This window comes from Liolophura sinensis, chromosome 6, assembly GCF_032854445.1.
Source record: "Liolophura sinensis isolate JHLJ2023 chromosome 6, CUHK_Ljap_v2, whole genome shotgun sequence".
Taxonomy (NCBI): domain Eukaryota; kingdom Metazoa; phylum Mollusca; class Polyplacophora; order Chitonida; family Chitonidae; genus Liolophura; species Liolophura sinensis.
In genome coordinates this window covers 60,292,584-60,309,832 of record NC_088300.1, presented here as the reverse complement: position 1 = coordinate 60,309,832, position 17,249 = coordinate 60,292,584, and the positions used below count along the sequence as shown (strand labels likewise).

The following is a 17,249-nucleotide window of genomic DNA, read 5'->3' as shown; positions in this document are numbered from 1 at the left end:
AGCAACCTGTGCATGGTCGTGGGTTTCCCCTGGTTTAAGGCCCGGTTTCCTCCCACAATAATGCTGGTTGTCGTCATATAAGTGAAATATTCTTGAGTATGGCGTAAAACACCAATCAAATAAATAAATAAATCAATAAATATGTGTGTGTACTGTAAATAAATAACTCTGAGCTCTAATAATGTTATAAAATCACCATATGCATACACACACAAAGCCTTGACAGCGATATGCAGACATGCAAATATTAAATAAAAAACATCAGAATATGCTAAATGCAGCACAGCAAGATGACATGAGCCAATTTAAAATACTGGTACTAAAGCAAATAGATGTGGTAAATATTGACACTGAGTCATTTGCCTATTCTGTATTGGAGAGAAAGCGTATATATTATCCCTGAAGCTCCAAGTTAGGATGGTCTACAGATGCAGTTGTATTTAGTGAGACTACACCGCATACTTCCATATAGCCCACATAAAGAGCTAGTGCAGGGAGCACAACAATAGCACTGCAGGTCTGTGTAGTAATGCGGAAAGTGTCATTGTGTACCTGTGCACAGCTGTTTCAGAGAACAGTTCAGACCTACCTCATGAACAAGCCCTTGTTGTCAATGTGCTAGTCAATATGTCTACAGTTTCAGAACACAGCCATATCTACATATACCAGAAGTGTGCTAAATATTGAACACTTTTCCAAGCTGGGAAACATGCTCCCTGAGAAATCCTGTAAAAACAGGTTATTACCAAATAAACGAATGCAAAAAACTCAACAGTTAGATGTTCTTTCAAGCACATGGAAGTCTTATTATGAATGCATGTTTGCTGAATGAATTTAACACTCCTGATGAATGTTAACTGAATGTTACGGTATGTCTGCAATGACGTACCCTACACACATGAACTGCGTCACAACCATCCTGAACAATTACACAGGTGACATCATGGGACACAAGACACCTACACATTTTCCAAAGTCACATAGCCAGAGGCATATTTTTAACTCAACATATAAACACCTATCAATCCTATCACTAGGAGTGGTAGCATCTATGGATATTTATATTTTCATGCTATTAAAAGTGAAGATAATCATTTTGCAGACAGTACCATCAACCCTCTCTGAATTAACTGATTCGATTCATTTTAATTTTCCTCTGAGACATTTTACCTTTTTTTTTCCAATTAAACTTTAAGAGATAAGGTGATACACTGTCAATAAATAAACTATGTATACAGAGTGCAAAATTCTATATTAACATGTACAGCTGTATTTCTAAAACCACAGGCACAACTATGTTGGGTTCAGCAACACCATGTATTAATCTACATATGAACATTGTCAGATTTGAAATAATCCAAAACTGTTTGGGCATTTAATAATATCTTTAATACAAAACACTTTTTTAAATCTTTGAATCTGGATCTTATCAGAAGGTACACATAAAAATCCAACATTTTGGCACTTTTTACCAAGCCTAATACAAAGGTTGCCTTTATAGTTTAATTCCCAGTTGCCTGTGCATGTTTTATTGCACTGAGATATTTAATCCTCAGCATTTTGGAAGGAGTGTGAAAGAAACCCTTGGTAGTTATAATGAGAGTCACTCTGCTCTATACCTGTGCTCTGATCAGTGCTTTCAATAGGCCTGGTCTTAATTACCTCCCTTGTTACACAACAGTAACTATGATGCAACACGAGATTAGTTTTTGATTTTTTTTTTTTGATTGGTGTTTTACGCCGTACTCAAGAATATTTCACTTATACGACGGCGGCCAGCATTATGGTGGGTGGAAAACGGGCAGAGCCCGGGGAAAACCCACGACCATCCGCAGGTTGCTGGCAGACCTTCCCACTTACGGCCGGAGAGGAAGCCAGCATGAGCTGGACTTGAACTCACAGCGACCGCATTGGTGAGAGACTCCTGGGTCATTACGCTGCGCTAGCACGCTAACCGACTGAGCCACGGAGGCCCCGATTAGTTTTTGAGGTGTGAAACAAAAAAGAAGGAACCTTGTCTAATACAGCATGCAGTATGTAGGTTATGTCACAACCGTGAAAAACATTTCCTTGTCAGCAGAAATGATGAGTGATCGTAAATGAAGTCGACGTTTTCAGCTTAAGAGTATGCCAAAGTTGTCAATTGTATTTAATTAGGGCCAGGATTTAAAAATTACCTACAAATGGATTTTAAAACTTGCGTAAGATTTCTCCTGGGCTTTCCAAATAATTTTACAAAATTAAAATCTGTTTCAACGCAAGGTCATTAACTAGCTTATGCCGCTTTAACTCGGAAACTTCCCACTAGCCATTTTCTGAGGTCTCACCTAACCACCGCTTACTCCTAAAAACCCACTTTTCATTCAGTGTGACCCCGTTTTTTTTTTTTGACATGATAAATCTAAATGATCAGATTTATTCCAGACTAGAGAAAATCAGACATGATTTCACACCAGAATAAGCAAACTCACTTGAATACATGGATAACAAAGTGTGACTCATTTTTATCATCATAAATCCACATTGTCCTATGCTTACATTTTATAACTTTAATATACAAATAAAAAAAAAATGGCATCATTGTTTCAAACTCATTAACCACAATTAAAAGAAAGATGAGAACTAACATACATGTATTTCCAAATGTTTAACCTACAATTTAAAAGTAGCATTTCATACTGCTGGTCAACCTTAAATGTATACAAATACATCCCTCACTCTTACCTGAAAATTGGTAACTTTGTTCTTATCAAATTTATCTCTATTCTTTCCTCCTTTCTTGGGAGTATGGTCAGAGGCAGGCTGCTTTTTGGGAGGCTCTTCTGCCTCAGGTTCCTCGGTCTTCTGATCTTCTTCACCCATCTTACTTTCAATTACACTCAACTTATTCTACATCACAGACACCACCATCCTGATCTCTGCACACACAATACCTGATGACTAAGGTGGAGCTAGCACACAGCCAGCATTATATCTGCACTGTGTCCAAAGCAAGTGAATTCTCCCACGGAAACAATACAGCCATTCACCAAACTCACTGAATATTCTCGGAAAACTCTCCTGCAATTCAACAGCTTTCCTTCCAAATAGGCAAAGAGAGGAATCCAGGAAAATGGCGGTGATACAGGGTCACCCAGATTGTCAAAATATCAAATTTCTAGCAAATTGACAACTATGTGAACAACAGAGTTGAATTTGATCACTTGTCAATGTCTGAACACACAACAAGTGCCTAAATGATGCACGATTCAAATCCCGATCTTTAGAAACAATTCAGCGGAATTTCCCTTTTCCGTGAACCACCACTGGTCTCTTCTTTTTTATCCTGCAGACTTCAAAACTGGAGGCTGAATGCCTGCATGCACATAAAAGCTCTCAATGAAAAATATCACAGTCACTCCAAACTGGAGTGAGGCACTTTGGAAGCTCTGGTACAACACACCTTGCAATCTGGGTCTTCATTTCCAAATACTTCAGTGTAGGTACATTTCTCCTTCTATACACCAAGTCCAATCAGAAGCATGCAACACATGTACATAAACATTTATTTACAAGACAGCTTGCATTAACGAAAAAACAGCCACAACAGTGGCACCCCACTGTTGAATATATATTTGTTTTGTGATGGTCATCTGCTGAACCTTATTTACCAAACTGTACCTTGTGTCACCAGGCAGGTAAATATTTGTATCCAGCTGTCAATAAGAAACCATCTAGCACTTCTAGCCTCAGGCTGCTTAAAGATTGCCAACGAAACTAGGTGCCATGAAGAACTAACTTCTAACACTCTCCTTCCAGGAAACTTTCACAGGAAGTTATATCAACCTACCGCCTAATACAGAACTGTGACAAGAAATCTACTGCATCAAACTACCATCATTTTCTTGGATCTGACAAAGCAACAAGAAGGTTGGATTGTCTCCACTGTAATGGAACAGTTGTTCCCCACCCGCTTGGCATGCATATATTCTCCGCATGAGATGTTCCGATGGCTCTTTTTGATGCTAATCAGATCTATCTAGCACAATGTAGAACTCTACACTCCAAGTCACAGCTGTGTCATTGTTCAGCATTCTATCTCTGGCCACTTCATTGTAAGTTAGAAAGATGGCATACATGCTAAAGGATGGTTGAGTTTAAGTTATGCAATTTTAGCCTTGTGAAAGTGTAGAGCATCCCAACTATACTGAGAATTTTCTGTTAATTAGAGACAAGACAAATATTGTTCAGAAGCTATGATAAACTCAATAAAAAATACAAAAAAAGCAACAAAACTTCCACAAATCCTACATGTCACGATAACCATATTAACCATGTCACTTAAATGTCAACTGACATATTAATGTATGCAGATGACTTATAGTAAAGGGCAGCCAGGTAGTCAGGTACAGATACACTGTATCAGGTGCATGTACCATTCAAACTGTGATGTAAGGCACTGTGATTAAATAGCCTTTACCATAATTACATGCAACTACTATATAATTATTTGTACATCTGTACATGAAGTGTTATTCCAATAATGATATCACATTGGTGAGTATTCAATCAATGTAGATCACTTTCTCTTTTCTTTTTCGACTTTAAGGGAGAGTTCCAGACAGCAAGAATGAAAAGTGTTATTGAAATGTCACTGCTATCCACTAGTACTTGACAAAATGCCTTATCGCTAATCATCCAATGTCCAAGGTAAAATTATACAGATCTTGTCATTAAATAAACAAAAAAGACCAAAAATTATTATACTGTCACAACTATGACTGTTTATTGTGTGCGTAAGGATTACAGAGCATTGACTTCCTATGTTATGAAGTTGTAAATCACTGTGGTGGAAACAAACTTGGGGGAAGTGAGTGCACAACTTTACCACAGAGATCTTTGATATGCAAATGGCGAACTGCATTTGGTAATCCATGTACTATGGAAGGCAATTGCAACCTTGTGAATAGCTGAACAAAATATTGAGCTATGAGGTAAAAGACTTCCTTGATCTTTGATATGCAAATCACTACTAATGATTGGCTCTCTGTATATTATGGGTGGCCAGTCCAACCCTATGATTGGCCAAAAACTTTAACCAAACTGGACACCGCCACTGACACTGCTAACCACAGCAACTGATTCCTCCCTTACAATACCTCTCCTTACATCATAAGGCAAGCTAAAGTGAGAGCTTTATGTTGACACATCAATATAAATTGAACATATGTTAAATTTGATGACAACACAGCATGTTGAGTAATTCTAGACCAGTGATGTCTCATAAATTGCAATTAACATGACTGCACTTTTCTTTTTACCTAATTCTGCTCAAGCCATGGTGCAAGGGGGAGGGTAAATTGCTACTATTTATGCATTTACATGAAGGTTTAGAATAAAACACTGACTGCAGTAAACAGACAAGAGGCCATATTATTTTCACTGGTTACATGTGACCATTTGCCAGCTATCACATCGTTGCCGCTGCTCTGGTTTCACTTTTTATGGTGTACGTCTTTAATTATACAGAAAAGGCGGCATAAATTGTGAAGCACTTAGCAGCAGGTCCTGACTGATAAAAAAAAACTCCTACTGGTAAATCCCATTCAGACAATCTGTTTCCAGGATGAAGCCAGAAAGCCAGCAAAATCACGTGAAACAAGTCGCCTAAAACAAGCTACCTTTGCCATTCCAAAGCTGCAGTTGTACTATTCAACTTCCGGTGTTTCATCAGAGTTGATATTTCCACTCAATCACTCACCTGAAAGTCTTGTGGCTTGTTTGAGAGTCTGCCACGTATTTTCCTTTTGCCAAGCTTGCGCTTTCGGCGTTTACGTTTTCCAGAACCTCCATCAGCCACATCTCCTCCATCATCTCCGTCTAATTCTTCTTCCTCTTCCTCATCATCTTCTGGCTGTTCTACTACAATGCCTGAACAGAAAACGAATGACACATAATTATAATTACCTGAGTGCTTCTGTGATGGTTCAACATGTTCATGAATAAGAAACAAAGCTCATACCAGCTTCCTCCTCGGTTGTTCGTGACAAGGTCTGCCAGCAACCTGCGGATGGTCCTTGGTTTCCCCAGGGCTCTGCCCGGTTTTCTCTCACCATAATGCTGGCTGTTGTCCAATAAGTGAAATATTCTTGAGTACGGCATAAAACATCAGTCAAATATATAAACATGTTACAGGTCATCATTTCATTCTTGAACAAATTTACATGCAGGCAAACACTATACAGATTCACACCTTCTAACATAATAAGAAGACAATGTAATCAGTCTGAAGGTACAAGTTTACTGACAAACATACTCCCAGCCAACTCACCTTGATTCTAAACATGTTCGTCAAGGAGAATTTGGAAATTTTAAAAAAAGTTAATTTGATTTGACTTCATAAATCAGTTTGAAAAACATGCATCAAGGGCAAAATGTCATTTTTCCAAACATATTTATTTGATTGTTGTTTAATGCCATACATGTAATGGTACTCAGTAATTTGTCACTGAAAAATGGCAGCAAGTTTTAGGAATGAAAATAAAAGAAACTCTCTTCTCAATACAAGTATTAGCTTGATCCCTTTCCCAAAACACTTAGCAGAGTGACAATAGATTTGTTATACACCTGTTGCCAAGAAAAAAAGCTGACTTCAGCCCAAAATAAATATTCAATGCACTTCCCATGAGAGTTACAGTAAGATGTATTATGCTAACTCCTGTTCTGTCTAATGCTGGAAATTAATTCACAGTCATCCATTAGGATGATACAATCATTTGTCTTTTACCAAATTAATGACTTAGCACAAGAAAGGCCGAGGATATGAAACCTCAACACTGAGGATTAATTGACTGATTTAATTCATTCTGTATACTGTTAGAGTGATACAAGGTTTAAGGATAATTAATACTTAGAGCATGGGAACATTATTACAGTGATACTGTTAAAGGTAATAAGTAATTATATGGATGTGATATATGAGATGCTGGAACCATGGAACAAGAACTTAACCACGAATGAGACAGTGAGACATAATCAGAACTTTGCTGACAATGTAAAATAAGAACTATGAGTACACTGCTAAAGATGATCCTGAGAGTTCTGCTTCCATAAAACACGAACAAACCACAAAACATGGTCAGGACTATGCTGGTATCATTTCCATTGATTCTGGTCGAGTAAATTGTTACCACAGGCTCCTGAACAATTTCAAATTCTGATTTACATCAATAAATACATTTCCGTTGTAAAATAAATACCACCAATTGAGGTCTTGTTATTTTGAAAAAAAAAGCAAATAGAGTAATGTCATTCATATGATACCATACAAAGTCAATTGAAAAGTAACCAATGTATAATGCAAGTGAACTAAGGTAACGTTTTACTCTTGACAACAGATGTATTTAGGCAGCACCAATTTTATTTTGTGTTTTACCGGCAAGCCGAAAGTAAGAAAAATCTAAAAACGGAACAAAACTATAACAGGATATCCATCTTTTTATTCTGCCCGATTGTCGTGTTTTCTTTTCCTAATATTTTCCTGTTTTACACAGCTTTTTGATCACATTTATATTTCATTTTAAACAGGTACAATTACTGGGAAAGTTCACATTTATAAAGAAATAGATGATTGTTCAGTTCATTTTTATATACCTTCTGCTGACAATAAAAAAAATCTTTCTTCCCATATGATACAACAAATGTTTTACTTGGCATGACTTTAGGGACAACTGCCAAGCACTGTCAGTGACAGACACAGTGATCAAGTAACCAAGTCATTTCTACTGTTGCAAAGAAACTGAAAGAATGACTACATAGCGAAACTGGTAAGGGACAACACTAAATGTACAATACATAATTAAGGCACCACCTAAACTCCACATGAAGTGAACTGAGTACAGGTACAATCTCATCCCAAACAAACCCTGTTACTTACCTTCCCCCTTCCCAAATGAATTTCACATAGGCACCTCAGTTGAGACCTCACAGGTGGTATTTAAAAGATATCTTACAGCAAATCAGTCCAGAATATTGAGGAGAAATACTGACCAACGCCATACATATGCATGTATATACACTGTAGAGAACAAAGTGAGAAATCCAAAACCTCAGAATTAACATATGTCCACCAGTCTGAATTCCAGAATCATCCAGGTATATGTGCCCAATATCCATGTGCCTGAATTCAGAATCCAGCGTTCTCTTAAAAAAAATACCAAGACTAACTCTAGTTGATGTATACCATAGCAAAGAACTATGACAGAGGTGTGTCAAAGGGCCTTAAGGACCTTGGAAAGAGCATTGCATTTGTTCAAACAAAAGGAAATCAGGATTGGTGTTAATCATAACTGCTGGTCCATGGTTGAGATAAATACATGAGCATGGCAAAATCAACTGCTGAGGACAGTCATGGTAATGGCATTCGCACATCAACCTCATTTAATATCCTGTATTTCATGCAGTCTTACATGAAGACCCATGATTTATAGGGTTCATTGTTATCTGTACGTTCAGGTGGTACTGAGGGATAAAACAAAATGTTAGAAAGACGAGGATAATTAACATGCAGGACACGGCTCACCTGTTTCAGCTGATGTTTGTTGTTCTGAAAAAAATTGTGTAGCACTCCAGCAGGTGAAACTCACAAAAATGGAATCAATGGTAGTATTAAAGAAATTATGACCATATTTCAACATCATTTGTGAGGTTAGTTAGTAGAGTGAAATAACTTCCAGGCTTTTGTAGTTAGTAAGGGGTTATGCAATGATGTATACATATGAGATGAACATGAAAACTACATGGATTGTACAACTTGTAACATTTTCTACTTCAAAAGACGTAAATGGCAAATTCCAAACAGTTAGTGTTTTAATGAAAACAACTCAAAAGACCACACAAGATATTTTTCAAAAAGAAAAATGTTCAACACACCTCCTTCCATAGTTGCCTGCTGACCAGCCGGTGGGGTATAGGACAGTTTCAAGGTTACTTTGGACTGAAATTAAGAACAGAAATTTGAAGATTGATGTACATGTATGTTCTGTCGCTAACCAAGAATAATAACCAAAGATAACTGTATAGACATCTAGTGCTGATGAAACATTAAAAATGTATCAAATGTGGGGTTATATAAAAACCCTCTTGTAGCATTTATTCAGTCATTCCACACACAATGTTCAAGCCTTATACAGTTTGGCAAATTTGTCCATCTGTATAAATGTTATAAACACAACCCGTATTCTAAAATTATGTCTGTAAGGTCCACATTCATCAACATTGTTTCGTCTTGTTACATACATATACATACATAAAAATAATTCTAATTGAAAATTAGAAATTTCCCCTTTTCATTCTTTTTCAGTGAGAAATATTATACAAGCATTCAAGAGTTAGTGTCAAGTATTTAGGTAACCAAATCATTAAGCCATAATTTCTCCAATTTAAAACTGCATCACCTCCCAATCTGCACGCAGCAAGAAAATTTTCATGTACGAAATTAAAAAAAAATATCTAAAATATAACCACATATTACCGTAAACTGAATATATTCCACGTAACAGAAATGCGCCTTAGTCGTAAGTCCAAAATTCACGAATGTCACAGAACTAACTCAGACAGATGCTCCACTTTTTTGGCCTTAAATCCAAACTGCTAAACACACACTGAAAGATTACTGTGCACTCCAAGCAAGTCCACCCCTGTATATGAGCTTCATTACAGGTACCTGTATTGGGAAAACTATTGATTTTCTTTTTTTCGCAATATCGAAAAGCACAGTGTTATATGAAAATTCATAGCAAACTGGTTGGATTAAGTGAACCATTAAGGCTCCCCTCTGTCCACCCTGCTGGATGTCTACAGGGGCTCTCCAGGGGCTTTCCAGAGGCCGCCATACACATGTATTATGTGATGACATGTGGTTACACATACACCCCTATGAGGTCATTTCTCAACATATAAAATACATGTAAAGTTTCTAAATAGTACTTAGAGGCTCTTTTTTCTGTAAGAGTTCGAAGTCTTCCTGTACAGCAATGTTAATATAAAAAAATGCTCACATGACAAAGTAATGAGAAAAAATGGTGCACAGGTAAGGTAACATCTGCAAACTTTCAAACTAAAGGATTTAAAAAAAAGTGTCTACAGACAGTTGGGCGCAATAAATGTTTACTGACATTTTGGCCAAACATCTATGTACTGACATCTTGGTCTAAATCAAAATGAGCATTTATGCATATAGAAAATGTTTAAAATGTTAAAATTTAATAGTACACCTTTGGAATAATTCAATTAGGACAAAATACATGTTCAGAGTACAATGAAAATACAAATTAGTGCACAGTTTAATTCAGTATTAACTTGAAAAAAAAAACAAAAAAACAAATACATGTAGTCTATGAAAATTTAGAGGCTACCGAAAACCATATCCAAAACAATCTTTCTTTTTTTCTTTATTTATTTACTTCATTGAACAGCATACAGTTAAGTACCTGAATTCTATCGTGGGACTTATGACACATATTGATAATTTTGGATGCCAGGGGTGTGAAACTGAGGTTTTGTAGTATTAATTATTTTCATAGTGTAACATAATTCAACCATTTATACACTGGTCTAAGGCATAGATGGCCAACAACAAAACTCTTGATTGCTTGCTATACTTAAGGCCATAGTCAGGAATATTTTATTAATTTTATATAATAGCAGTCAGTTTAGTGACAATTTGTGATATTACTATTCTTAGAATTTATATCAATGTGTGATATACACTATGTCATTTAATTTCATTCTTGTAAAAAAAAAACATACTAATTTCATTAATAATTTGATATTAGGTATTGTGGCCATCAATACATAACATTTAAAATGGCTCAATTCACTTTTAAAAGCAATTTCAAACTGATCAACCCACATAAACAGGAAATTAACTTAAATGTCCATATATTACAATCTATAAATACATGAATTAGATATGTGCAAAAGAATTAATATATACTGTCAAGTGTATGTGTGTACACAGCTGATTTACATACATGCTATGAAAATCCACACAGAGCTCTGACATATTTTCATATAAGAATGTGCTATATAAAAGAAAATCCCATACTATACAGAATTCATACCAGCAAAAGCATTTACAGTAACTTGGAAGTAGGGAACATAACTCTATAAAGCCTTGCTTTATTATCAGTTGTCTGCCCCTCGTACAAATGACATCTCATATACAGGTATCATAATCAACTATGTTGGAAATGTCAAACAAATTCAACCACTTCAGACTTAATTACAGCACTTTACAGAGTTGTCAGCCACATATTAAAAACAATTTTCTGTACACAAAAACGCAGACACACGACACAACTTCATGGCTGCAGGATACATATATACATAAGGATACTGATGTAATATATACATAATATATACTGCATAATAACATAAAGATATAACATAAACGATAATGAAAAAAAAAATTGTTTCACTACCCCTCTCCTCCCACTTTAGTGTTAGTACTTTTTGACTCAGTTTGCAAAAATGTGCAATGTAATTGTCTTAAAAAGATGTTATGAACACTTTTTTCACATGCTGTTGTTGCTAGCGGCTGAATCATTATGATGTAGAACTCTTTTGAAAACGAAGGCAAGAAAAAAGTTATTGTTCGGTACATTGTCCTTTTGCCATATTTAGATTGCAATTGCAACTTCCAAACAACAATCGCCTTCACAAATTCCTTTGTGCAAGCTGTTTTTACAATCAACTGTAAACTCAACTGTAGGGTCTACAATCGACTGTAGCTACAACTGCTTTGTGCAAGCGAGCACTGAAACAAAGAATCCAATTTCATTGGCCTTAAAGGAATGTGTTTCTTACAATGGTCAATAGGCACGCATGTTTACAGCATACATTACTGCATACTGAGTCTAATAGTTTTGTGGTAGTTTAGGAGTATTCGTTTGGATACACACTGCTCCCTGTTTGTCAATGTAAACCAGGATATCCAAATATAGACATTAGGTGCTTTATACCGTCCATGTACATGACATATTATCATCTCCCTGGCTCAGTTTGAATTATGGAAGCATTTTGCATGAATCGACAGAGATATGAACTTTAAATTGTATCAGAGGCCTGCTTTGAATGCATTCTGTCAGACATGAAGTGAGTCATAGTCTTTTTCTCCATTCACAACTACTACTGAATTTTATTCACAAAATAGGAGGTGTAATTTTAAGAGTCTGATCTAGCTGACAATCATCCAGATGACAGTACTGCGGACATACACACAAAATCTGTGAAAATTCATGTAGTTACAACAACCAGCGCACATTCTTATCTAAGCTGAGAATATCATTTCTTTATTGATTTGATTGGTGTTTTACAGGGAAGGAAATCAGGCAAAGCTTGAGGGAAACCCACGAACATCTCACAATATCAGCATGAGCACATATATGACTAGTACATTGAATTTATGTTTCGATTAACAGTTATGGTGAGACTGATATTGTGTTTACTAAAATAGCACAAATTAATATCGAGGGGCAGTAGCATTCAGCATATTGATCCGGTAATGGTTGCACAGACTGGTATCTACAATGATGCAGGCCTGATCGACAGGTAGGCCATTCAGGTTATAAATCAAATATATATCAACAGATTTCAACAAAAGCAAAAAAAAATTTAAAAAAACAAAAAAAGCGAGTGAATGTTTTCTCTCTAAAAGCTCATCCTACCTGTAATGGTCGTTTGTTGGCATCGTTGAGAGTGACATTGACCTGAGAGACTTGGGTGCCTCCTTTCGTTAAGTCCTTCAGGGAAACTGTTGCTGTGCCTAACAATCTAAACAAATAACAAACACAAACCATGTCAGACATTGACTAAATTTGTTAAGAACTCAATTTTCAAAACTGTGTATCAACACTTGCAATAAAATATCAACATTTCACTTTGATAATCTGATAAATTAACTTCATACTGAATGGATTCATACAACAAGTATATTTGTTCTCAGGCACATGTACAGTTACACATGATCAGCTCTTTGGGAAAACGTGAATGATTTCAAATGAGTCTTCTATTTATGTATTTATTTATTTGTGTTTAACGATGTACTCAAGAATATTTCATAGATGACAGGGGCCAGCATCATGGTGGGAGGAAACCTGGCAAATTGCAGGGGAACCCATAATCATCCGCAGGTTGCCCGCAAACATTTCCACATGCCAGGAGCAGAAGCTAGTGTGAGCTGTACTTGAACTAATTGCAACCGCATTGGTGCTAACCATCTCAGCTATGGAGCCCAGCCATAGTTTTCTAAAACAGGTGGTTGGATATCTATGTACAATTATATATAGATAAAATTATTAAGTTTTTTCATTTTAATTATTTAATTCAAAGGGCCTACTATGTCATATTTTACTCACTAATATTATACCTCTGTGACAGTTGTCAGGGTGGAGGAACTAGTTACTACTGCCATTTACCTGGTACATGATAATTACTACCTGATGTAAAGCCAACCAGTGCTGCTTTTGAACATACATCCTGACTGGTTAAGTCTTGTCACCGGAATTCATTTCATTTAAATTGTGTATGCCTAAATTAATGAATGACAGTAAGAGTTTATCTTGAGATCTTGAATAGAGGCATACATTATATGGTAAAATTGATCTGAACATGTAGAGGAATTATGTTAATAATTCAATCCGATCATGCAGAGTTATAATAAATATGACAACTACAAATTTGTTATAACATGAAATGTATACATATATAAGTATTTTACATGTCCATGCTGGGATTAAGATTAACTGTCTATCTAAATCCCAGGTCCATGGAATATTGAGTTCCAGATTTCCATCTCACATCCACCAGGCTGTATTAAAATATGCGTACATATTGACAGGCTGATTCTACCTGAGCCTCCCTTATAATACCACATCAGTTGAGAGGGTTGGTGAGAGGCCCTTGAGGTGAAGCCCTATCCAGGACTCTCTCTTTGACAGTAAGATCTGGGTGACCAGTACCTTGCCAAACACAAGGAGTGGTCTAATGGCCACCTAACAAGTGTAGGTGTTCAGATTATTACTGAAAATGGTGACAGGTAAAACGGACATAAATCACAAACTCTATACATAAGGGCACAAGCACTGACCTCTAATCTTTGATCACAGTGTCACATTGCATTTGTGCAAACAGATGTGCCTCCGAAGGGTAAACATGATCCAAGCGAATATAGGTTGACTTAAATACTTTTGACTTTGGTCACAACGATAATAATTATATGTACGTAAATTTGAATTTGTTTGAATTAAGCATGCATTTTTGTTATATACAATACGGGTAATTTAATTTCAACACTTTAATCCTGTGAAAAAACATGCAAATTTCATAGACAATTTAAAGGTATTCGTACCCATTAATATAGTGTAATGTGTGCATAAATGATCCTCAATATGGCCCAATTATCACTTCTGGAAACATTTTCACACTAATCAGTTCACAAAAAAATTGATTAAGCATCAATAGTTTGAGATTTACAAATCCCCATGTGGATCAGTTACCAGCCTACATGCATGTATTTGCGCACATTTGTATTTTTTCTATAAATTTATGATGTGAACTGAATGAACTAATAAATAGCTTGAGTATTGTTAATCCTTTTCTTTCACTTTTTACACTAATTTCTTATAACCTTGATTAAATTTCACATAAGTATACTGATATCTTATCATCACATAATGATTCCCCAATAAGTTATACACTCATATTAAGCACGTGGGTTATTTCTTCACATCCTGTCTTTGAATGCACGCATGCGTGTATCCTATATATATATACTTATCAATATAAGCAGCATGTGACAGGTGTTGATAATGATTAACTGTTTTTTTGTTGTATTTTTTTTTGACCCTAGTACAATAAAATGACATGTATGTATGTTTAACCCTGAGCTGATAGAGCCAGTTCCTGATCAACAGCTTGCAAGCAGAGAGAAATCAGATTTGTAAAAGGTTATTGGGTCATTTCACAGGTAAATAAGCCATGCAGGTGGAATTCTTGCACTAGATGGACACCAGGCAATGAAGGAACGTGTCTAGTGGCAATGGTATCTAACATTAGCGTACAGACTTTTCCTGGCCCAGCCCACATTCCTACATGTCCTCGATCTGTCTGATATCTGTGGCTAACGGGATATAGCAAGTACTTGTAATGTTATAGAACAGTGAATTAGGCGAAGATGTTATTGATAGCTTTCTTCAGATTATCAGCATCAAATCATATCTTTATCCGTTGAAGGATACAGACATATAAAATTAATCAAAATGAAAAAAAAATTCATTAAGAGATACATGTTATTTCTATGTAACTGTTTATCATTAATGTTATGCACCAGCACTGCTCCTTCCACTAAAACACACTAACATGAACATATCTAAGGATGTATCATTATGTACATAAATAGACGCACAATTTAAAAAGAAAAAAAATCATCATCAAAGAAACATATGTATTTGTAATCTAATATTTAATGGTTTAATATGGTTATCATTAATGTTGTGCATGAACACTGCTACTTCCACATAAACATATCTAAGGATGCATCATTATACACATAAATGGAAATGTGTAATCAATATGAAAACTTCTCCGTATAATTAAGGAAAAACATGTGCTTGGAATCTAATATTTAATGATTTAAAATGGTTATCATCAATGTTGTGCACGAACACTGCTACCTCCACTTTAAACACACAACAACATAATATAAACACATCACCCCACAAGTCCATACAGCCCTGGACAAACACACACTTAATCAGCCCACACAGAGCACAGTGGTTATCCACCCATAATTGGATAACTTCCTCACAGTTAGCACACTACACACCACATCACTACAATTACAGAGAAGCTAATAGCAGGGGTATACATATACAGTATACATGTATGTAAATTTGTATACTTGCAAACACATAGTCCTGCAATTGATAAAGGCCAAGATTCCAGAGTCATGTATTTCACATAAAGATTGGTACGTACATGTAAATATATACAATTTTAAAAGCACATAAAATAATACCTTTGAGGCCAACACTTAAGTTTTTTTTCATAAGAAATTAATTAAACCTCACAAAAAACTCTCAAGTGACCATACAAGGTGGATGAATCAATCAGAATCAAGCAAAATGAAATATGTTGGTAGAAAAATGTCAAGCTTCAGGTGAAATACGGTAAAACCCTGCATCAGTGTACATGTGGTCAATATTTGGTTTCATAATGGATTGTTTACTGTCTAGCATAAATTTGAGCAACAGTATCAAATGTTCCCAAATGAATCTAAAAGCTGGAGATGTTCTATACAATAATAGTTTCAACATGTAATTAAATGAAAGTAGGTATTAATTAATTACTCAGGTACAACATTTTTTAACAGTTTTCCCTCCATGCTGCAGATCTATTCAAGCCCCACAGTAATGCAATTTATAGAAGACTTTACAGTATGCTCTGACATCTTTGTTGTACAAAGCGAAAATTTACTGGCTGTCATATGCAACAACTGGTTTACATGGGTGTCATGGTGCATCTAGTGGTGAATATATCTGTCAATCTTGCAACTCTTTCACTGTCAGGATGTTTCATCTTAGGTATTTCATACTGATATACACTGTTGGTAAGACTACATACAAACAAATATACACAAATGATTTATAATATTACCCGATATTTTATTGATTTATGAAGTAATGAACAACAGTGACCTCAGACACAGGTCATTCACAGTATTGTGTCTGCACAAAGTGTGAGACAGCTGACAACGATGTGGAGAACAAAAGGTTATACAGCTGTATGAAGTTCAATCCCAAGCTAGGTACACTGTGTCCAACTACAACATCCCGCAGAATGGCCATATAGTCTTGTACTTAATAACTTAGGCCCCTTGTTTAATAAGAGAATGGCCCATGTTAAAATTATTTATTTCTTTAATTGGTGTTTTATGCCGTACCCAACAATATTTCACTTAAATGACAGTGGCCAGCATTACGGTGGGAGAAAACTGGGCAGAACCCAGGGGAGACCCACAACCATCCGCAGGCTGCTGACAGACCTTCCCACATACAACCGGAGAGGAGGCCAGGATGAGCTAGACTTGAACTCACAGCAGCCACATTGGTGGGAGGCTCCTGGGTCATTGCACCGCACTGGCTTGCTAACCTCCTCGGCCACATAGGCCCTCCACCCCAATGTTAAAAGATTTGACAAACCGATAGACA

The 17,249-nt window shown here is 36.1% G+C and overlaps 1 protein-coding gene across 2 annotated transcripts in view; it reads right to left on the bottom strand.

Moving 5' to 3' along the window:
* The window catches only part of LOC135468526 (myoferlin-like), a 59,408-nt gene extending 46,645 nt beyond the window's left edge, over window positions 1-12,763 (bottom strand). For both annotated transcript variants that reach the window (XM_064746824.1, XM_064746825.1), the window contains exons 1-4: window positions 12,708-12,763; window positions 8,911-8,974; window positions 8,561-8,584; window positions 5,741-5,910 (exon numbers count right to left, since the gene is read on the bottom strand). In XM_064746824.1, the coding sequence (XP_064602894.1) occupies window positions 5,741-5,910; window positions 8,561-8,584; window positions 8,911-8,920 (204 nt within the window). In that variant the 5' untranslated portion in view covers window positions 8,921-8,974; window positions 12,708-12,763. The remainder of the gene's footprint in view (window positions 1-5,740; window positions 5,911-8,560; window positions 8,585-8,910; window positions 8,975-12,707) is intronic.
* Window positions 12,764-17,249: the final 4,486 nt, after the last annotated feature.